Genomic DNA, 24,500 nt, shown 5'->3' on the forward strand with positions numbered 1-24,500 from the left:
TAGAATTTAAGGATTGATCTGGCATCACTGTGAAACATTGGCTAGCATCTTCCCCAACATTGTGTTGGGTTTTGGCTGTTTCACCATTTGTTGTGACATCTGGATGCTACTGAACAGAATAAATTGCAAAGATGACATTATTACCAAGATGTATTTCAATCATGTTTCTTTTAGCACCACTTCCTACCATAGATATCAACTTATTACATTCCGAAAATAAAATTAACTATGAAAAAAAATCACACTAAGTTCATACCCTTTTAAAATTCAAATGTAGGCCTATACCAATTCAGACATTCTCATATTTGTCACTTTGAATTGCCCGATGCCAAAATTCACTAGACAGAGCAAACAACTGTAGCCTTTAGGGAGACTCACCATATTTGATACAAAAGATGTTGGCAAGCCCAGTTTTTCAAGAACTAATGCTTGTTTATGAGATCTATATTTGCTTATGCATTTCACAAATTAATCAGTGTTTCAGCCAAGTTTTTAAAAATTTTTCTTGAGATACAGAGCAGTATAGGCCGTTCAAACCACACGGCCCAGCAATCCTCCATTTTAATCCAATTTACAATAACTAATTAACTCACCAACCGGTACATCATTATACTGTGGGAGGAAACCAGAGCAAGAGGAGGAAACCTATGTGGTCACGGGGAGAACGTACAAACTCCTTACAGGCAGCGGCGGGAATTGAATTTGGGTCACCTGTGCTGTGCAGCGTTGTGCTACCAACACGCTACCATTCCATCCCTCTTTGAAGAAAATTAATTCGATATATTTGAATATTTACAAAGAACCTGGTTAAGATATGTTTTTATTCTGAAGCTAAACAGCTGAGCAGTCCAGCATGATTGTGGGAACTAAATGGATGTGGCTGCTTTGCACATTCCAAGAACAAGAATGAGAAGTATTCCTACCGCAATAATAAGAATTTTGGCACTAATAACTAAGTGAAACATTTAGTCTCTGTACCCATGAGCAATATTTACTGATTTGTGATAATTGAGAAGGCTACAATGATACTTTTCTATCTAATTAACTTTATAAGATTGTTGAGGCAGTTGAGTACTTCATTCTGAGTCAAGAATTCAGTCGCTCAGGACCTAAAGGGATTTAATCTGAGACTCGATTTCCCCATTTTGCTTCCTTACAGTATACTTTATTGTACTGTGTGGAAATTTATGACCTCTGAATCTCTACCATTGACTGTTGCACATGTTGTTAAGATACAAAAAGGTAGTTTACCACCACACCATCACCACCTCAAAAAGGTTTTGGTAGTAAACACCGTCTTTGCCCTTGTCTAAGATGAAAGTTAGTCATAGTTGATCTATAATTCCTATAAACTACCCAAGGAGCTAACAAAGTGTCAAAATTATTGACACAAGAAAATACATAGGATATCTTTGAGGCTAGTACTAGGAGCACAGGGAATTAAACTGCAAGTTTGTGGACAACATACAATGATTATTGTAACTAGCATGGTGACGACTTGCTTTAGGTTTAAGACAAATATTTAAATCCATTCTATTTATCGTCATGTTTGAGAAAATTTGACTTCTGATTTGTTCCATATTTGTTGCTGAATACATTTTATTAGGATTATGATTTTAGCATTCACAGTAATGTTTGAATAAGATTAAATTAAGAAATGTATTTTCATGCACTTTATACCATTCTGTATATAAAATACGATAAAACAACCACATGGCCTGATCTAATTACTTGTAAATGAGATGTTGTCTTCCAAGAAGTGAAAAGCCCCTTGGGTACAGATTAAAAAAAAATTTATAATCATACTTTTTCCTTTTTAGGCTATTGATCTCAGTGGACATGCACGGCACAAAGTTACAGCAACTTTGTAGTTTATAAGTTTATTCTTTTTGCCTCAGATATTTAGAATATCATAAAGTATTCTTTTTTCTTGTCAATTCCCTTCTTACTATTCTGGAAAGCAATGCGTTACTGGAATAAAACAGCAGGTGGATTTCACCTTCTGGTGTGTCATGATGAATCTATTAAGCCTAAGTAAACTGTTTGAATTATTTAAAAGTTCACAGTTCAAAGTACATTTATTACCAAAATATATATGCAATATACAACCCTGAAATTTGTCCTCTCTACCAACAGTCACAAAACAAAGAAGAACCAACAGAACCAACACATTCAAAGAAAGACATGATCAAACATTAGACCTTCTCCCCCCACCGTCCCACCTCCACACTCAAGAACAATTGTGCAAACAGCAACAAAAAAAAGCCAATCAAGAACACAGAATATAAAACACAAAGGCATATTGTTTTTTTTTAATCTGTCCTTGTTCAAAATCTACAATTACTTGTTCAAGACTGCAAGCCTGACTTTTTGTTTCTCAACTCCAACTTCTAAGGCCAATCCATCAAATCCTTCACCAGCTCTGTTGAAGTCAGTTAAGTTAGCCCAGATGGAAAAGAACCCAGGGTTCCAAAGTAGAAATGGCTCAGCAATTCATGGTATAGGTTTGCTGAGCCAACAAGGATATAGGCTGTGTCTATGGTAATAAATATAAATATAAAACAGATTATTCACAATGCTTAAAGCTCTCCAGGATGTAACTGCAACCTTAGTCAATATGTGTATGCAAAAAATAAATGACATTTTGATAAATTATTTTTCTTTTTCTGTTTTGGAAACATGATTGTAAATGCAAATATACAACAATATTGTTGCATGTATATGTCCATTAAACTGTTTTGATCACATTGTGAAAGTTACTGATATTAAAATTAGGCACAAGGTACTTCTGAAAGACTAGGGACAAAAGTTACTGTAATTCGCAATTGTTGGGTAACCAGATTGAAAAATCTGCAGAACACTCATAAAAATAATCCATATTAAAATAATTATGAATATTATTATGGGAGAAGATTGCCAAAATGTTATTTTCTATTTGCATACTTAGTGTTGCTTTTAATCAAACTGAGAAAGATAATGATTTGAAATTATTACCTGCATGTACTGATATAATAATAGAATAAATCTCTAACACTACAGTCCAAATTGTTCTTTAACTTTTAGTGTAGATGCCCTGACTTTAATAACTTTTAATCTACTATTTCCCAGACGATATAAGGACATTGTCTCCATAAGCTGTGAAGGCTAAGAGGTGTTTAGAGGGATGTGGACCAAATGGGATTAGTTTGGTTAGCATAGACATGTGGGCCAAGGAGCCCTTTTTATGCTGTGTTAATCGATGACACTATGACTAAGCTTCCCTCAATACTTCACTAGACAAGAATTACATTGGTTAACCAGTTATAGTTTTTTATCTCTTGAGTATAAGTATGTCATTCCACATATTTCTCATCGAGCTCAATTTCAACATTTAAGAAAGAGTTTGGATAGGTACAGGGATAGTATAAGTATGGAGGGCTATGGTCCTGGTGCAAGTTGATTGGAGTAGGCAGTTTAAGTAGTTCGGCACAAACTAGATGGGCTGAAGTGCCTGTTTCTGCGCTATACTTTTCTATGACTCTGTGAACTTCTCTGATGGACTTCCATGTTCTGTATGCCATCATCTTTTTTTTAACGCAGCTAAGATTGATTTAACATATTCTGAATAAGGTTCTTCATAGAACAAAGCTGAGGTAGATATTCAATTTATTTCTCATTTGCAAATTCTCACCAGGTGGAAAATGTATAGTTAAAATAGAATACCATTATTGCACACTTAATATTATTCTCTGTGGACTTCAATATAAAATGCCATCAAAGCTGGATGTAAAAAGAGGGTTGCACTCAACATTATTAATGGCACTTATATGTTGGTCCCAGGACAGGTCCTCTGATATGAAAATCACTATCGTCTTTATGTGCCGAATCAAAGGTGACATATAGACAGGAGATTGAAAATCTGGTTGAGTGGTGCAACAACTTCTCTCTCAACATCAGCAAAACCCAAGAGCAATCATTGTATGACATGGGCAATCAATGCCTTCCTCACTCTATCCATGAATCAGGTTTAATATCACTGGCATATGTCGTGAAAATTGTTGTTATGCAGTAGCAGTACATTGCAATACAAAAAAAATATTATGAGCAGGGGAGACCATGCGGTGCACCTGTGCACCTGTGCTGATGGTGGTTGTGGAGGAGATGCTGTTGCTGGGGTCAGGAAATCAAGGGGGCATTGAGGCCTAGGTCTTCTTTCTTAGATGATTAGATGGTTCGAGTAGAAGGTGAAAATGTAAACAGAAATAAGTACTAAGTATTCATTGAAAAGAAATTTTTTTTTAAAAATCTGCAGATATTAGAAACTGGAAATATAAATAGAAAGCTTAAAATATTCTACTAATTAGGCAGCATCTGTGATGGAGAAACAAATTGAACAGTTCAGGTCACTGAGTGTGTTCCGAGTGATTTGAATTTTGTTCTGCTGAAAGGTTATTGACTTGAAATATAAATTTATTTTTCTCTCTGCTGATGCTGCCTGCACTGCTGAATAATTGCAGCATACTCTGTATTTGTTTTAAACTCTTAGTCTCCATGGCCAACATAATCAAGTTAATTGTGACACTATTAAATAATTGAAAAAATATGATATATGGTAAATGTTGCAATTTTAGCTACACATCTAAGTGTTGTGATTTTGGGTACATGGATGGTAGGGGTAGGGAGAGTAATGATCCCAGTGCAGGTCAATGGGAGTAGTCAATTTAAATGGTTAAGCATGAACTAACTGGGCCAAAGGTTCTCTTTCTGTGCTGTATCTGGGCTCAGTTTCAGCCAATGTTTTCAGTCTTCCATCATGCCTGAGATTTCGACTTGTTATAAAGAATGAGCTCTGAAGAGAGTCAGATATTAAAGGATATCCTGTTGTTCAGTGACATTTGCATATAATCAGGGATTAGTCGAGACAGATTACGCAAATAAACAGAGATAATGTTGCTTGTCACTTTGATTAATCTCCTTTCAGTCCAGCATACAGAAAGGTAGTATGTGGCATTTGATTGTTAATTTTAAATGCTCATCTGAAAAGTTAGCAAATACAGATGTTCTAATCAAAAGCCATGTAACCCGTCAGTACAATGTACAAAATGTAAAGTTCATTTTTCTCCAGCCTCTCAAATTTAAAGAAAATAGAATGAATAGGCAGTGATGGACTTCTTTCCATTAATTGTATGTGAACACATTGACTAAATTGGGTCATGAACCACAGGTTTAACCACCCTATTTGTGTCAGCAATCTGTTTACCCCATAGGTTTCCATAGGATTTCTTTTGTGAGAATCTGAACTCAACTGAGATACTCGTTAAGACATACTTCGACAAAAATTAGACTTCAAGTAGATTGTTCATAGACAATTTTCTTACTTGTAAAAACAAAGCGTACATATTTGAGAAATTTAATCACATCACTCATATTTTTAAGAGTTAATCGATTGAGTTCTAACGCAAGATTGAAATGCAAACAAGTACTTTTTGTACTAATGTCGCATAACACAACTATTGTTTGGCAGTATTTGAATGCTGAACGTGCCTATATATGGAACATAGAAAGAATGTAACAATGACACCAGTCCATTGCTGCTTAAATGCAGACCAGATCAGGCACAGGAAATCAGGATTTAATGGTGTGACTGTGCTCTTTATTCTTGCTATTTAAAGGGATCGTTGATATCTGCAGATTTAGTGCAGGAGGTCATTTGAAATGGAACATGGTAATTCCACAATTAATTCCAATTATAGGTTACTGACCACTAAGCTCAATCCTGCTCATTTTAGCTACTTCCATTATGGTCATGCTGAGCTGCCTTTGCAATTATTGGGCAGTGGGGGAGGGGGAGGATGGCATTGGAGGGAAGTGGTAGGTATTTTAAGGATGACCTGCCAGAGGAACTTGATGGTGGGGGTGGGGAGGACAGAAGAGCTTGGGTTGGAGTTTATCTCACAAGAGTCTTCTGGGAACCACAATGTCTAAGGAAATAGCATCCTGAGGTGAGGGTCTGCCAGTGCAGTAATAAAAGATATGTCACCTTCCACAGACATACACAGTTATGAATTGTTCTATCTGTAAATGTTAAGGTTACTCTGAACTAAATAGGCACTGGGCCATTCGAGATGCATTGGATGATATACTGTAGATGAAATAATATCACAGCTTGCAGCACACCATTATCAAATTCTATAGTTAGCTATAAAAGTTTAAGCCATCTAACCTATCCTTGAACTAATTAAGGCACAGTAGGTCCAATCAGGATTTGCTACCAGTGTTCAGTCTAATGCACTTTTACAAGAGGGAGGAAACAACGTATATTGCAATCTCTATGTATGAGATGTATCCATCGATAATGTGCCTATCTGTATGTGTTTGTAGTTTTTTGCACTGATGCTGAACACTTGTGTGCTCATTAGATTTTCTGCAGCTCTGAAATTACTGCTCACATGTTTCTCCCTGGATGTGCTCTTAGAAGCATGCAGAGTCACTTCTGTAGCAGAACCTGCCTGAATTGCCAACTGCCTCCATCATGATTTTCAAGTCAGTGTTGGTGAAGTGGGATGCATGCTCCCAAATCTTCACTGTCATTGTTGCTGTCTATATTTGTCAGGATGCACAATGACTTCCAGCTGTTGTTGGGTTTAATAAACTACCTCCACTTCCAGAAATGATGATCCTAAGCAGAGCTGGACAGTCTTAATCGGAGCTTGCTGCTCCTGAAAACACTCAAGCTCACTGCATGTCACACAAATGAAAATTATGCACTCACAGCACCAGAGCAAATCTTCTGCAGCCCCTCAAGTAGCACCAGTTTGGAATATGCTTTTTATGTGATTACTTACTGCCCATTACGCAGCTGGTGTGTAGAGCAGCAATGAGGATCCTCCATCTCTGAAGGTATTCGAGGCATTTATCTGATTATTTGACTTTAATTATTTTATTTAAAATAAAACTTTGTCTTGTAATTCATCAGGATGTCACTACCTTTAAATGAGTGTTAAATGATAAAAAAGCAAGTTTATGCTCCCCATGATTCCATAGAAAACTCAGCATAGTGCCAACTAGATTATTTTCTTTGTCATAATTGTTATCATCAGTGAAAACCTCTTGGAAGCTGTTCAGGCTGGCATCTGGCAGAGATAGTCACTCGTACATGGAGAACTTATTTTATTGTTGGGTATACAAAGTGACGTCAACCTCAAACATCGCCACACTCAGTTAGTACAATGAGTTTGCTATGTCAAGTCAATGACATTGTACTTCAGAAAACTGCAGGCATTTTGTTTCAGTTCAGATTAATAGATTTTGTCATATTCATGAAAACCAGCAATCAATACCACTTTACTCTAACATCTATTTTCAATAGACCTTGTACTCATTACTAGGAATACTTAATATACTGTATTGTTCCACAAAATCGTCTTTGTTGGTCATAATACGTTGGAAGTGATTACTTAAGAAATCATTGTGCAAATGACAAATGATAAATCTTTGTTCCTTTAGCAAATGATATGTTGCATTATAAAGATGCAAGAGACTGCAGATGCAGGAATCTGGAGAAAATAAAAAACAAACTGCTGGAGAAACCCTGATGTTCTGGTAACATCTGTGGATGAAGAGGGATAGTCAACGTTTTGGGATGAGACCCTGCATGATGAGGCCGCTTTGCATACCCAGAAAAAAAAATTGTTCTCTGGGTAGAATGAATTCCTCCAGCAGTTTATTTCTTGCATTATGTTTGTTTATCTTCCACTTTTGCCACAGCCACATGATATTTGCATTATGTGCATTGTGTGTTGATTATAACACATCTATTAAAATTATTTGCTATTGCCTGAAACTCTATTTGTTTCTTCACCCAAAGCTAGACAGCATAAAATTCCATAAATATACGTAAGACTGGAACATTAATATTACTTTTTATTCTGAAACAAATACTGCACATCAATGTTTAAATATCCAATTGTATAGATCAACCCACAGTGGCACAGTGGCGTAGTGGATAGCACAACACTTTACAGTACCGACAATTGGGTTCAATTCCCGTGTTTCTATGTTTTCCCTCTGACCATATAGGTTTCTTCCAGGTGCTCTTTTTTCCTCCTACAGTCCAAAGATGTACCAGTTGATTGGTAAGTGGTCATTGTGAATTGTCCTGTGATCGGGCTAGGTTTAAACTGGGGGTTACTGGATGCACAGCTGGAAGGGCTGGTAGGGATAATTCTGCACTGTATCTCCATAAATAAAATAAATACTTCTTAATTGATATGACAGTAGAAGTAAAGGACTGTTTTGTCAAGAAATGGAAGATCCAGGCTAAAGAAATTCGGTCTTCATCTGTAGTTTTGTCTGAGAAATCATATTTTTTTATGTACACTAAGCATATAATGTAACGTTCTTGACAAAGGAAGAAAAATTAGGAAACTGGGGTATAATAACTAGCCACTCTTCTCTTGTACATTTAACATGTGTTTGTTCACATCTGGTACGGATAAAGCGGCAGGTAATTATCTTCCTTCAAGACTAGTGCCAAAATATAATCTGACTGCATAATATGCATCTTAAATACACGTGGAAAAGACTTGCATTTATATATTGCCTGTCATACTCACAGAATATCCAAAACTTTTCATAAACAATGAAGTACTTCATCAGTGAAGTCACTGTTTTAAGTTGAGGAAGCACAGCAGCAAATTTACCTCAGGTCTCCCATGCAATAATGAGATAAATAAGCATATAATCTGTTTTCGTGATGTTGCTTAAGGGGTAAAGCATTGGCCTGTAGACCAGAGGAACTCCTCTGCTTTCCTTCAACTGGGACCAACAGATCTTTTATATTTTTCACAGCTCCAACAACACAATACAGCCAGAGTATTGTTTTCAAGTAACAGCTAAATTATCAGCCAATTTCACAGCAGTAAGTGAGACTTGATCCCATGACTCAAATAAAAATCCCAACTCTGAGCAGTTAATGCACAAGAAAGGTTCTTAGTATTTGCATGATGTAGAACTAGCAATTTAGGTTGCAAATTGAAGTGCAATGTCACTCCAATATATGGCATCACATCCATAATAAGAGGAAGTGAAGTATAATAATTCACTATTCAATTTGAGTAACTGTTGATCAGCTTTATTCTTGTAATGGGCAGATTGGAAGAGAAAACCCAGCAACAATTATCTCAAGCATGTGTCAGGTGGCAATTTATCTATGTTGGCATAGTGAGAAAATATATCCATAATTTTTAAAAATATTATTTATTGATTGAAATACAATGTGGAATAGGCCCTTCTGGCTCTTCAAGCCACACTGCCCAAACAACCCATCGATTTAGCTCTAGACTAATCATAGGCCAGTTTACAGTGACCAATTAACCTAATCTGTGTGGCGCATGGCCAAGTGGTTAGGGCGTTACGCTCACGATTTGAAGATTGTGAGTTTGAGTCTCAGCCAAGGCAATGTGTTGTGTCTTTGATCAAGGCACTTAAACACACACTGCTCCAGTCCACCCAGGTGAAAATGGGTACCAGCAAAATGCTGGGGGGGTAACCTCGTGATAGACTGGTGTCCTATCCGGGGGGGGGGGGGGGGGCTGGGGGAGTCTCATACTCTCAGTCACTTCTCGCTACAGAAACCGTCATAAGCACCGGCCTGATGGGCCACAAGGCTCGGGGCAGACCTTAACTTTAAAATTAACCTACTAACAGGTACATCTTTGGATTGTGGGACAGAAAATGGAGCACTTGGAGAGAACCCACGCAGTCATGGAGAGAACATACAAAGTTCTTACAGGCAGCATCGGGAATTTAAATCCGGACTCTTGTACTGTAAAGCATTGTGCTAAGCACCACGCTACTGTGCCTTACAAAGTTCTACTAATTTATGAATAATACATTGAGTTATTGAACATGATAAAAACTTTCTGAAGTACTTATGAAACTTATTGTAACTGCTGTGGGTGTATGCCACAGGTGCATCTTTTGCAGCTCCCTTGTTAATGCCAATATTTGGATTTATAATTTGCCACATTCTGTACACTTAAAAGGACAATGGTGCTTGGAAATATTCCAATAATCACTTCATAACATACACATAAGTAGAAAGGCTCCGGTTATGCTGGCAGCAGCTGTGTTATTTGGCCGTGGCTACCTTTCATTTCATTTTACACTGTTTATTATAGCTGAATAATAAGATCAGCATTTCTACCATTGATTTTTGAAACATCCTGTCCTCATTCCATATACAACCCCAAAAACAGGAGAAAAATCAGACATAAATAATTCCAGGATTTGCATCCAGTGGTTACAAAATATTTGAGATATGTGGCCAAATCTCCCTTCTCCATTACAACATCACATCTTAAAAATAGTTGCCATAATGGTACTGTCATCTCCCAAGAAAAGTTGAGTATACTAAAGAAAAGTTGAAATGACCTGAATCAGATCATGTAGATTATTGCAGTTTGTGCCATATCACCGTAGCTCAAGGGCTCCCAGCTCAGATAATGGGAGGGATCCATTGCATAAAAAAGGTTGGGCACTCGTGCTGCAGATGAAAAAAGCAAAATGTAGATTAGGGAAGGAAATCAGAAGAAGGCATTACATAACATTATTTTAGTAAATTGTACATCAGGTACTTTAGACCAGCGGTCCCCAATCACTGGGCCGCAGAGCATTTGCTACCGGGCCGCAGGGAAACTTTATGATTTAGCGATATGAGTCAGCTGCACCTTTCCTCATTCCCTGTCACGCCCACTGTTGAGTTTGAACGCACACGAGGTCATTACCCGCGTGACATCCATGTCAGCGCGGGATGGAGATCAACTCCTCGAGTTTGCAAATGATGGCGGGCTGAAAAGTATGTCTGACATAACATATCTGACGGCATTCTGGATCAAAGTCAAGGCTAAATATCCTGAGATAGCCACGAAAGAACTGAAAACGTTGCTTCCATTTCCAACATATCTCTGCAATGAATGTGACGAAAACTAAATAGACTGGACATAAAGAACCCCCTTCGAGTATCGCTGTCTCCCATCACCCCTCGATAGGACCGTCTTGTTGCAGGAAAGCAAGCCCAGGGCTCCCACTGATTCAGCGATACTGGTGTGTTGCAATGATTTTATATGTTCGTACGGGGAAAATATGTGCTGTGTGTTTAATATCCAAACGTTACTTAAAATGTTATGATGCTATTGACTGATAAGTGACTCATATAACCATATAACAATTACAGCACGGAAATAGGCGATCTCGGCCCTTCTAATCCATGCCAAAAGCTACTCTCACCTAGTCCCACCGACCTGCACTCAGCCCATACCCCTCCATTCCTTTCCTGTCCATATACCTATCCAATTTTTCTTTAAATAATATCAAACCTCCCTCTACCACTTCTACTGGAAGTTCTTTCAACACTTACTTCAAGCTCCCCGTCCTCCCCTGATGATTGACTTATCACTATATTCATGCGAGGAAAATATGCGCTGTGTGTTTAATATTAAATTCGTTAGATAAACCCTTTTAGAAGCGAAATTGAGTGTATTAGCCCCTTATTACCAATATTCCGGTCGTGATGAACACCCCCACCCCACCCCTCCCCACCCCGAACAGAATCACCAAAAACGCTTTGCCGAGAATAATATCGGTAGGTACACACATGCGCACTGGTGCCCGCGCAAGGCTTCATGGTCATTGTAGTCTTGCTTGACTGCTACACTTGTCCGTTGGCAACCCTACCCTCCCCCGGGTCGGTCGGTCCACAAGAATATTGTCAATATTAAACCGGTCCGCAGCGCAAAAAAGGTTGGAGACCGCTGCTTTAGACGACTTTCATATTTATGACATGCTACCATACATTTTTAAAGTACTTTACCTATAATCACATTCTCCATGACCAGCTTGTGATTATCATTTTTCCTTTGAGGAAAAAACAATCAACCGATACAATTTGGGACAGACTCATCCATTTCAGGCTGGAACAATTGTGGAGCATTTTGATAATTCTACAAATTTGTGTACAGTTCACAATGTATTCATCAAAGTTTTTAGAAGAAATGTTTATCTGAAAGATTTGTCATCATAGATCTAAATGTGCTTGTTAAAAGAAGAATGTAAAAAGACCGATGATGCTGGAAATACTCAACAGATCTGGTGTATCAGTGAAGAATGAAATAGAGCTTATATTGGACTTAATAATAATTCCAGGGCCTGTACTCACTGAAATTCAGAAGAATGAGGGGGGATCTCATTTAAACCTATCTAACGTTGGAAGGCCTCAGTGGATGTGCAAAGGATGTTTCCTATGGTGGGAGGGGGAGGGAATCTAGGACCAGATGTCACAGTCCTAGAATAGAGGTGCATCCTTTGAGAACTGAGATGAGGAGAGATTTCTTTAGCCAGAGAGTGGTGAATCTGTGGAATCTGTTGCTATAGGCAGCTGAAAAGTCCAAGTCATTGGGTATATTTAAGGCAGAAGTTGATAGATTTTTGATAGTCAGGGCATGACGTATACAGGGAGAAGGCAGAAGATTCAGGCTAAGAGGGAAATGGCCTAATTCTGCTCCGATATCTTAGGGTTTTAATCATTAGAAGAACATTCCATCATTGTAACCATAAAGAATTAATTAAATACTTGAAAAAGAAAAGTGAAATTGAATATATTCAGGGAAAGGATCAGAGAATGAGCTTAATTTGATTATTCTGACAAAAAGCTGGCACAAGCAAGGAGGCTGAATGGTCTTACCACATTATAAAGCTCAACACAATTGTATGCATAATTTCACCACTTAGCATACAATAGTCAATCTATAATTTTAAAAATCTAATTTCAAAAATATGCCTTTTCTTAAAAGAATACTATGCAAAATATACTGTTATTTTGTCATTAACTACAGTAAAACGTAGACATTTATATAAGCAGGTTACAAAGTTTAAAGTTCAAAATGCATTTATTATCAAAGTATGTATACATTATACAACCTTGAGATTTGTCTTCTAACAGGCGGCCATGAAACAAAGAAACACAAAAGATCCCATAAAAAGGACAGTCGTGTACTCAGTGTGCAGAGAGAAAACAGAAAATCATGCAAACAATGAACACAAGCATATAATGTTCTGAACTGAAGTCCACAAAGAGTTTATTCATGGTCACTTACCACAGCACAGAGCTGAGAATGTCATGGAGAATATCAAGCTGAACTGTCTGGACCCCCACCTTGGGCCCCAACATCCTAGCCTTCTCAATCTGGCCTGGTACCTAAACTGATGTCCACACATTGGGTTCAATCACTTTCGGTACGCTCTGGGACCTGAACCATTACTTTAGGTTCCTTAATTAAAATCAGCAACCTTAAAGCATGCAGTCATTATTGTTCTCTCCTGCTATTTGCCTCCAATTTAGACTTGCAAAATTCACAAATGGTGGTAAACTCTCCCAACATTTTGAGTCCAAGTCAAATAATGAAATGATGTACTTAATGTCATTCTGAATGTATCAATGGACCTAATGACAGCAGCATTTGAATGGTAGCAATAAACATCAAATATTAAAGCTCCTTTCTTGGATGGTTATGGGTTAAACCTGAACTAACCAGACATAATTCGATTTAAGCAACACACACAAAATGCTGGAGGAACTCAGCAGGCCAGTCAGCATCTATAGAAAAGAAAATCTGCAGACTTTCTCATCATAAATTGATTTAAGTTAAATTGTAGATGACTTGAATAATGAAATAGGAATTAAATTTCAACATTGGTCAATTAAATAGGATTAAGTTGAAAGACACAGCAAGCAATATAGGTTGCAGCGGGAAGTCTAATGAGGGTTTGAAAACTAAACATAGGAAACAGTGCAAGATTTAATAAAATAATAAGTGATCTACACTGTATTCAAGAAAAGCAAACTAGGGCATATTCAAAACAATGAAAGATCTAGAATTTTGAAATCCAGGAGGAATGTTGCACAGAGCATCTGAAACCGTATGGAAATGCACTAAAGCAATTCAACTTATTGATGCTGGCTTTTATCTCAAGGAAGCTGAAGAACACGAGAACCAAGCTACTTCCACATTGACTCTTCTGAGGCAATCCTCATGGATAGAGGCTGACTCCCTCACAGTCCAGATTCACAAGTTTTCAGATGGCTGATGAGGTCAATGCAGGAGCCACAGACCCCTGTTCATCAGCAGTCTCGCTACTTGGAAAACCCCAAGGTTCAGCATCCGCCTCACCGATTCCAGAGCTCTACTTAACATAACGGAGCTGCCATGGTCATACTCCCTTTAATTAAACAGCACCATGCTACCCATGTTACCTTCCATTCAACGGTCCTGATCTGTTTAAACTTACTGGACCCATTCCCTTGAAATTTATTGATTTCTGTACCTCATGATCTTTTGAAACAAAATGGGTTGACTGGAAAATTTATGATTCTATTTAGTAATACCTTTTTTGAAATATATTAAAAGTTCGTCAGTATATTAACATCCTATAATCCAGAAACTCTGCTTCTCTGACTCCGCCAAAGCTGTGAGTGTGCCGGAGGAAATGAACTTTATTCTAGTTATGTAGAGCTTTAGCTCAGACCCAGCTGGTATATTTTTTTTTACTCTACGTTCTGAGTATCATATTCCAGGAAAACTGTTTTGGGATTCAAAATATAGTGGGGCAAATGCAGAAAGATAAATTATAAGCACACATATAATGAACTTTGCTTGCATTTACCTGAGTAAAGCTGCTTGAAATGTAACCGAACTGCAATGATTTGAGGTGATAAAGAAAAAAAAAACATTTTGAAGGAGAATTCAAAGCAAGCAGTATAATTTCAATATCTAACCAAATTACCACGGAATTGAATCTGATAATGTTTCTTCATTCAAACAACATTGATGGTCAGCAACTCTGCCCTTCATATTCTGTGGATGTTGGTTTAAAACAGATAATTTTATTTTTGGGAAGGCAGAATATCCGCTAATACAAGTAAAGACAGGTAAATAGGTTGAGATACAGATTAGCCAATTATGAAGTTTCAAACTGAAATGTCTATCTTTCCTCAGATGCTGCCTTACCTTCTGATTTGTTCCAGAATCATCTATTTCATATCAGTCTAACAGTAATTTTTTGGGTAGCAGGGTGGAGAAATGTCTCTACCAGAGGAGGTGTAAGGTGCTTTTTCCCTCTGCTAGACTGCAGGTCACCCTTGGGGAAGGTGTAGCACCTGCTTAAACCCCCATCAGGGTCACATGAAGCCATGGGAGTAAATGGAGGATGGTCGAATGAGCAGCTGGTGCATATCTCATGTGATAATTATGCGACCTCTGACACCAGGCAGACAATCTCTAAAGAGTATTGATAATGGCTGTGGGTCACCCATCAAGACGATGATTGCCTATTTCATATGACATGGCACAAAATGAATGAATGAATGGCCAGCAATTGCAGTTTTCTAGACTTCCATAATCTATACATGTGAATAGATGTAAGGGGGTGAATAGGATATACTGCTCCCCTGTATCTAGCATCGAGCTGTATTGAACAATCGTAATGCCACACCAGTGGTAGATAGAGTAGAGAATATCTATGATTTAAAACATTTATGGTTCTATGAGCACATTTAAGACTGAAAAATGTGGCAAATACTAAACTAAACTTGGCTTCTCTTTCTGAGCTCCTTAAAGCTGTTAGGTTACAGGTGTGCTTCCTGTTTCAATAACATTCCGCTCTTCTCATTTGGCTGGGGCCAACTTGCTATTTATTATAAGTTTTATCTCAGCTTTCAAGTTATCAAGATACCGCATTCTGCATACCTCACTGGAATTTTTCCATCTGATATTTTTAAGAAGAATCTAAGGCATTAATTATAGTTAATGCAGGCCAAGAAAAATAGGATACCATCTGTTTTTAATTTTTTCAACTTGAAGGTGTATTGTATATTATTAATATATGAGCACTTAGCACATTCAGTTGAAACTTCTTTGTGCTTTGCTAGTGAAGATAAGCAATCCACTTTCGTGAATGGCTGATTAACACTTAGTTTCGAGCTGCGTATTTTTCCAACTAATTACAATTTAAAATCAGGCTCTGAATGGTCTCTACTAGACACTTCAATTTCTATTTCCCTTCAGGGATGTTGCCTGACCTCTGCTCTGTGTGTTGATCTTTACAAAGGATTGTTATACCCTGGGAATTATTGATGATAAAACGAATCATTGTGGAAAACTAAAGGATGAATCAGAATCGGAATCAAGTTTAGTATCACTGACATACAATATGTCATGAAATTCATTGTTCTGCAGCAGCAGTACATTGCAATAATAAAAAAATCTATAAATTACAAGTATATATGCAAAAAGAAAACTAAACTAAATAAGAAGTGCAAAAAGAGAGGGGAAAATGCTGAGGTAGTGTTCAAAGGTTCATTGGCCATTCAGAAATCTGATGACGGAGAGGAAGAAGCTGTTCCTGAAACACTGAATGTGTGACTTCAGGCTCCTATATCTCCTTGTTGATGGTAGCAATGAGAAGAGGGGATAACATAAGATCGTAGGGGTTTGCTTTGATTTTTCAACTAACACCATCTTGCTAATTGTCCAAAACATTTCGGAATGTAGACAGGGAGTACAGATAAGGTTTTTTTTTTAATTCCTGATTGCTGGAGAGAATGTATGTCTACATTGCAGTAACCTTGGTCAGAACACTCTAATGGTGCCCAGTGTCCCAACACCAGGTAATGCTTTACGTGTGATCTTTGAGATCTGGTGGTGAGAGCCTTGCAAGGATTCAAACTTTCAGAAGTGGAAAGAAGGTAAATGGAGAGCATCATGAAAATAAACCCTTCTAGTTTCTGCTGTCAATATGATTTTTTTTTCTTTAACAGAGGATGATCTTTGGAAATGAGAATTATTTTACATTGCATGCCAGAACCACTCAATATTCTTAAATACTTACTTTCCTTTTCAAAGTAATAGCACATAAAAGCTATCTCTACAAGGAATTGCTTCAGTTAAGTGACAACCATTTTATTCTTTCATCCCTTAGTACTACGACTGAACCACAGCCCATCTGACACCTCTGAGAAGAAGAGAGTTAAGAGCAGACTAAAAAAATTTATATCAAGGCGACCTTCGTTGAAAACTTTACAAGAGAAAGGTTTGATTAAAGGTAATGTGTTTGATTCCTCAGTGAAATCCCCCTCACTAAAGTACTCTGATGTATCATGGCCTCTGATAGAACATGAATTGTTTATTTATCAGGGGTGCTTCACTAATGGGTAAGGCAGAGACTTCTGAAGTAAAAACAGGCAAACTTTTATGACATTTGTCTCACAGAAGCAATGAACTTGCTTTTGTGTTGCTGCTGCAGTTTCTGATTGTGGCTGTATGTCACTACCACTAAAGGAAGAGAAGGAGACTAACTTAATGCAATATCCAGACACTGCTGCATTGATTTTATTCCTTTGAAGACTTCGTGTCTGTCATGACTATTGCACCACACAACATTGTTGGAGGATGATTGTAACTGAGTGCCACAGCGCATTGTCTCTTTATCCTTTCCACTTTGGGACCTGAAATGAAATTATGTTGATGAGAATCTCTTATCCATACGAATCAATTCATTTGTTTAAGAAGCCAAAATATAAATTGTCTCATAATTTGATATTATTTGTCACCAGAATGTGTCAGCGTCAGAAATCAGAATTAGGCTTAATATCACTGCCATATGTTGTGAAATTTGTTGACTTTGCAGCAGTACAATGTAATACATAATAGTGAAAAATCTGTGAATTACAGTAAGTATATATATATATATATAAAATAGTTAAATTAAGTAAGTAGTACAAAAATAGAAATAAAAAGAGTAGTGAGGTAGTGTTCATGAGTTCAATATCCATTCAGAAATAGATAACAGAGGGGAAGAAGCTGTTCCTGAATTGTTGAGTGCATCCATTCACACTTCTGTACCTCCTTCCTGATGGTAAAAATTAGAATGAGGCATAATTGGGTGACCTGAGTGAATGAGGCTTGCCTAAATCTGAGGGTAAACCTTTCTGCATTGCACATTACAGACCATGCTGAGCTTTCAGAAATATACATGAGATTGATTTAAATCTACTAGTGTAGTGGTTTTTCATACGCAGAGTTAAATGGTAAAATGAGACCCTTGCAATTTCTTTGGAGCTGCATGCAAGATCACCTATACTGCATAGTTGCCCTGTTGATCTTTGGAATCATTGTTTAAAAGAACCCTTTGCATGGCGACCACTTTACATGAGCAGGAATGACTGTTTAACAGCTTTGAAGAATATCACTGTAGAATGGGGAGAGAGCAGGAGGTCCACAGGGAGTAACATCACTGTACTTTCCATTGTGTGCAGACACCACCAGTAATTATTGTCCCAACCAACTTCCTGCCACAAATGACATCAAGCCTCTTTGATGATCAAGGAACTCGAGATTGAAGAAAGCGACTTAGCACAGATGTTGTGATGTGAAGGGAGTATCACTGATTTGTTACCACAATGGTGACCAGTAGAAAAAGGCTGATAGTATTCCTGGGGCAATGATTGTCATAGCACAGATCTTTAAAATGACACTTCATCTCCAGGGCAATTCACTCCTGTTTTTTTCTCTCTCCTTAAGAGTACAAAAGAACAAAGGCCGTAGGTTCTCCCCAATAGCTCCAATTTCTGCTGGCAATGGAGTGCAATCGATGACACCAATAGTTGAGCATCTAATGCTATAAAAATATCAGCTCTGCAAAGGTGATTCAGTTTCCCAAGAGATTCAATTTCACCTTAGATTGCTTCTGTGATCTATCCCAAATAAAACTACTTTTAAGCACAATTTGTGCAACAAATAAGTATTCAGTTTCTAAGGTTGGATGTTTAAACTGGTAATTGAGTTGCCAATTGAGCAATTTTTTTTTTGTTCTGAGTAATCAAACATCTCAAACTGTTAAAGTAAGGCAAGTGAAATATTTTTCTGTCACAGTCCTGACATATCCTATAAACAATAGCGGCTTAGGGAGATTGGACGCAAAGCACTTGTTGGAAAGTAGCTGAAATCTAACCGTCTCAAGTGAGATTTATCGGCAGTAGCAGTCCCCAGAATTTTAAATTAAGTAATATGTAGTCATTGAATTGAAATTAAAAATAATCAAACCGTGGGAAGTATTACTGCATTGGGATGATATTTTCTGCGTTTTCATTAGTTTTGTGTTGCACATTTAAGAACTTATCTCTGTCTCTATTTTTGACATTGTTGGATCTCTGTGATTCCAAGATTTCAGTTCATTTTAAAGTACAAAATACAAATACTAAGCAAACTAAATAAAGAGCTGAGAAATACTGCAAAGAAGTATAAGACAAAGGAATAAAGAATAGCCAAGATGGTGCCTCTGAAAAATCTATCACTTTTATAATCAGATAAGGAAAATTCCTCAGATAGGAATGAAATAGTTTAAAGGGTACATAATTAAAACAACTACATAATGCGGGTTACGTGCTAATACTTATCCAAAGAAAGATGAGAAAAGAGGTAAACCATTAGTTTAGCAGCTATACCACTTCCTGCCAGTGAGCGTGAATAATACACAAGTTCGTTAAAAAGTGCAAATCCTATAAAAGGTATTATTCTTAAAAAGAACAGTGGTTTCTAACAACATAGTGTGCTTTAATTTTGCTAAAAAATATATATTACAGACATCCATATAAAAACAAATGAAATGCATTGCAGTGTCTTCCTTAACTTATTTTCAGATCACAGGTAGGTCGCAATTTAACCTCCAGAGGCATAGTTATAATGACCTCTCCTTTCCAAATTCCCATACAGATCAACCAGTTGTGTTACCTACTTTAAAATATTGAAAGATAGGAAATATATGCAACAACATTACTAAAAGGACCCAAACTTTCTGTTCTTTTAAAGATGTGACACCCAAAGCACCACCTTAAGTGTTCCCTCTTTTGATGTTATAATGTACAACATACATATCAGTAAAAATAATTAATATTTTAGATATACACTATAAGACTTCTAACTCTGCAGGTTCCATCAGACGTTTCATTGTTTTAAAGCTTTACCAAGTTTTAATTATCAATTTACCTAAATTGTTCTTAACCTGACTGAAGGATTACCATTACCATAACAAGACAAATCTCATTCCTAATGCTTTATTACTTTTTTTGTGAACTGAAAATAAGAAGTGTATTGAGATATCAGAGAATTATGGAGACCTGTGATGCTTTATAATCAAAAGTTTGGTGGTAATTTTTTTGAGTTTTAGAACTACATTTGTAGTGTGACTCGACCTTTGTATTTATTCTTGGAGGGTTATCAATTATTATGTTTTATAACTTCAAAACATTAAACTAATTCAAAGGAACACAAGCGAGTCTGGGAATGCAGGTGTAACTTCGAGGTGCACACCTATCACATGATAGCTGATGACTTATGCAATTCACATATTTTTATACATAATTCATAATGAAACATTTAAACAATAAGACAAACAAGTATGCTTAATCAAACAATATATACACACACACACACGTAACATTATATATTTTCCAATATCATTGTTGAATCTGGAAATAATATTGTGCAGAAAGTTCTTCAGCAATCAAGCATGAGGCACAAACCTTGTGGTTACATCAATTTTCTTAGATGTTTATAATAAAAATAACAGTGAAACAGAGCAGCAAGTAACCAATTCTAACTGCAGCCACTGTGAAAGTGAGAACAAAGAACTGAACAAAGTACCTTGCCTTGTGCTCAAGGTTTATACTGAAAACCTGCTTAAACTAAATAGATAGGGGAAACATTTTCAATAAGGACTGCCATTGGGACAACAAAGGAAGTCTGTGATTCATCTACACAGCAAAGACACAGGATTACAGATAGAGGAACAGCACTAAGTACAGAACTAGCTATACTACAAATGACAGAATATCCGCTGAACATTTGCAAACAAATAGAAGATTATGCAAACATACAAGCAAGTATAAAGAACGATAAGCTACAGGAAAAATGAAAAATTCTACCCTAATCCACCACCAGACATCCTTTGGAGGTGGATGTCTTGTGACTGAAACTAAGTCACATGAGAAATTGGAGAGTTGGTGGATATGAAACTATTTATTCATCAGGACACAGAAGTTCTCTTGGAGACACTCTTGGTAGAGTCCAAAGTACATCGCATTCTTATATCTTTACAATCATAGATAACAGTAGGTGATTCAATAGTTACAACGACATTGATTCGAAGAAGGAGTCTGAGAGTCTGAGTGGGAGTGCCGAGAAAGACATTTTTGAAATTTTCGTTATTTTTTTTTCTCCAAAGGCGTTCTGAGAGGCGGGACTGCGCAGGCGTGTGACGTCGGGCAGTGCAGCGCGGCAGATTTAAAAGGGCAGACATCCTGCTTCGGGTTTGATTCAAAGAAGGAGTCTGAGAGTCTGAGTGGGAGTACCGAGAAAGACATTTTTGAAATTTTCGTTATTTTTTTTTCTCCAACGGCGTTCTGAGAGGCGGGACTGCGCAGGCGTGTGACGTCGGGCTGTGCAGCGCGGCAGATTTAAAAGGAACAGAGCCTCATAGAGTGGGCAGCGTAGTTTGCGGGCTGCGGAGTGAGCCGGGAGCAGAATGAAGACTTAAGGGCTTCGGCTCAACGGGCTTAGGCGGAAACAGGCGAGGCGAGGGAGGTTTGGCATTCATTTTCTGTTGTTATTTGAAGAGAGGGGCAGTATGAGTGTGAGGGCAGTTTGCTGTTCTCGGTGTCGGATGTGGGAGGCCCTGGAGTTTACAAGCCTCCCGGACGTCTACATCTGCGCCAAGTGCATCGAGATGCAGCTCCTAAGGGACCGCATTACGGAACTGGAGCTGCAGCTCGATGACCTTCGTCTGGTCAGGGAGAGTGAGGAGGTGATAGAGAGGAGTTGCAGGCAGGTGGTCACGCCGGGGCCACGGGAGGCAGACAAATGGGTCACGGTTAGGAGGGGGAAGGGGAAAGGTCAGGTAATAGGGAGTAACCTGGTGGCTGTGCCCCTTAACAACAGGTACTCCTGTTTGAGTACTGTTGGGGGGGACAGCTTACCCGGGAGAAGCGACAGTGGCCGTGCCTCCGGCACAGAGTCCAGCCCTGTAGCTCAGAAGGGTGGGGCAAGGAAGAGGAGGGCAGTTGTGATTGGGGACTCGATAGTAAGGGGGTCAGATAGGCGATTCTGTGGACGCAGTCCAGAGACTCGGATGGTAGTTTGCCTCCCTGGTGCCAGGGTCCGGGATATTTCTGATCATGTCCAAGATATCCTGAAGTGGGAGGGTGAGGAGCCAGAGGTCGTGGTACATATAGGTACCAATGACATAGGTAGGAAAGGGGATGAGGTCCTGAAAGGAGAATATAGGGAGCTAGGAAGGGAGTTGAGAAAAAGGACCGCAAAGGTAGTAATCTCGGGATTACTGCCTGTGCCACGCGACAGTGAGAGTAGGAATGCGATGAATGCGAGGATAAATGCGTGGCTGAGGGATTGGAGCAGGGGGCAGGGATTCAAGTTTTTGGATCATTGGGACCTCTTTTGGCACAGGCGTGACCTGTACAAAAAGGACGGGTTGCACTTGAATCCTAGGGGGACCAATATCCTGGCAGGGAGATTAGCGGGGGCTACTGAGGTGACTTTAAACTAGAATGGTTGGGGGGTGGGAATCAAATTAAAGAGGCTAGGCGTGAGGAGGTTAGTTCACTACAGGGGGATGGGAACCAGTGCAGAGAGGCAGAGGGGTGTAAAGTGAGGGTAGAAACAAAAAGTACTATGGAGAAAAGTAAAAGTGGCAGGCCGACAAATCCAGGGCAAGCATTAAAAAGGGCCACTTTTCAGCATAATTGTATAAGGGCTAAGAGAGTTGTAAAAGAGCGCCTGAAGGCTTTGTGTGTCAATGCAAGGAGCATTCGTAATAAGGTGGATGAATTGAAAGTGCAGATTGTTATTAATGATTATGATATAGTTGGGATCACAGAGACATGGCTCCAGGGTGACCAGGGATGGGAGCTCAACGTTCAGGGATATTCAATATTCAGGAGGGATAGACATGAAGGAAGGGGAGGTGGGGTGGCGTTGCTGGTTAAAGAAGAGATTAACGCAATAGAAAGGAAGGACATAAGCCGGGAAGATGTGGAATCGATATGGGTAGAGCTGCGTAACACTAAGGGGCAGAAGACGCTGGTGGGAGTTGTGTACAGGCCACCTAACAGTAGTAGTGAGGTCGGAGATGGTATTAAACAGGAAATTAGAAATGTGTGCAATAAAGGAACAGCAGTTATAATGGGTGACTTCAATCTACATGTAGATTGGGTGAACCAAATTGGTAAAGGTGCTGAGGAAGAGGATTTCTTGGAATGTATGCGGGATGGTTTTTTGAACCAACATGTCGAGGAACCAACTAGAGAGCAGGCTATTCTGGACTGGGTTTTGAGCAATGAGGAAGGGTTAATTAGCAATCTTGTCGTGAGAGGCCCCTTGGGTAAGAGTGACCATAATATGGTGAAATTCTTCATTAAGATGGAGAGTGACATAGTTAATTCAGAAACAAAGGTTCTGAACTTAAAGAGGGGTAACTTTGAAGGTATGAGACGTGAATTAGCTAAGATAGACTGGCAAATGACACTTAAAGGATTGACGGTGGATATGCAATGGCAAGCATTTAAAGGTTGCATGGATGAACTGCAACAAATGTTCATCCCAGTTTGGCAAAAGAATAAATCAAGGAAGGTAGTTCACCCGTGGCTGACAAGAGAAATTAGGGATAGTATCAATTCCAAAGAAGAAACATACAAATTAGCCAGAGAAAGTGGCTCACCTGAGGACTGGGAGAAATTCAGAGTTCAGCAGAGGAGGACAAAGGGCTTAATTAGGAAGAGGAAAAAAAATTATGAGAGAAAACTGGCAGGCAACATAAAAACGGACTGTAAAAGTTTTATAGATATGTAAAAAGCAAAAGACTGGTAAAGACAAATGTAGGTCCCCTGCAGACAGAAGCAGGTGAATTGATTATAGGGAGCAAGGACATTGCAGACCAATTGAATAATTACTTTGGTTCTGTCTTCACTAAGGAGGATATAAATAATCTTCCAGAAATAGTAGGGGACAGAGGGTCCAGTGAGATGGAGGAACTGAGCGAAATACATGTTAGTAGGGAAGTGGTGTTAGGTAAATTGAAGGGATTGAAGGCAGATAAATCCCCAGGGCCGGATGGTCTGCATCCCAGGGTGCTTAAGGAAGTAGCCCAAGAAATAGTGGATGCATTAGTGATAATTTTTCAAAACTCGTTAGATTCTGGACTAGTTTCTGAGGATTGGAGGGTGGCTAATGTAACTCCACTTTTTAAAAAAGGAGGGAGAGAGAAACCGGGGAATTATAGACCGGTTAGCCTAACGTCGGTGGTGGGGAAACTGCTGGAGTCAGTTATCAAGGATGTGATAACAGCACATTTGGAAAGCGGTGAAATGATCGGACAAAGTCAGCATGGATTTGTGA

The 24,500-nt window shown here is 38.5% G+C and overlaps 1 protein-coding gene across 3 annotated transcripts in view; it reads left to right on the forward strand.

Annotated features, from left to right (window-relative positions):
* arhgap15 (Rho GTPase activating protein 15) overlaps positions 1-24,500 on the forward strand; it is a 737,150-nt gene that overhangs the window by 428,974 nt on the left and 283,676 nt on the right. For all 3 annotated transcript variants that reach the window (XM_072258610.1, XM_072258612.1, XM_072258613.1), the window contains exon 10: positions 17,014-17,136. In XM_072258610.1, coding sequence (XP_072114711.1) covers positions 17,014-17,136 — 123 coding nt within the window. The remainder of the gene's footprint in view (positions 1-17,013; positions 17,137-24,500) is intronic.

Source organism: Mobula birostris, chromosome 5 (genome assembly GCF_030028105.1).
Source record: "Mobula birostris isolate sMobBir1 chromosome 5, sMobBir1.hap1, whole genome shotgun sequence".
Lineage (NCBI taxonomy): Eukaryota > Metazoa > Chordata > Chondrichthyes > Myliobatiformes > Myliobatidae > Mobula > Mobula birostris.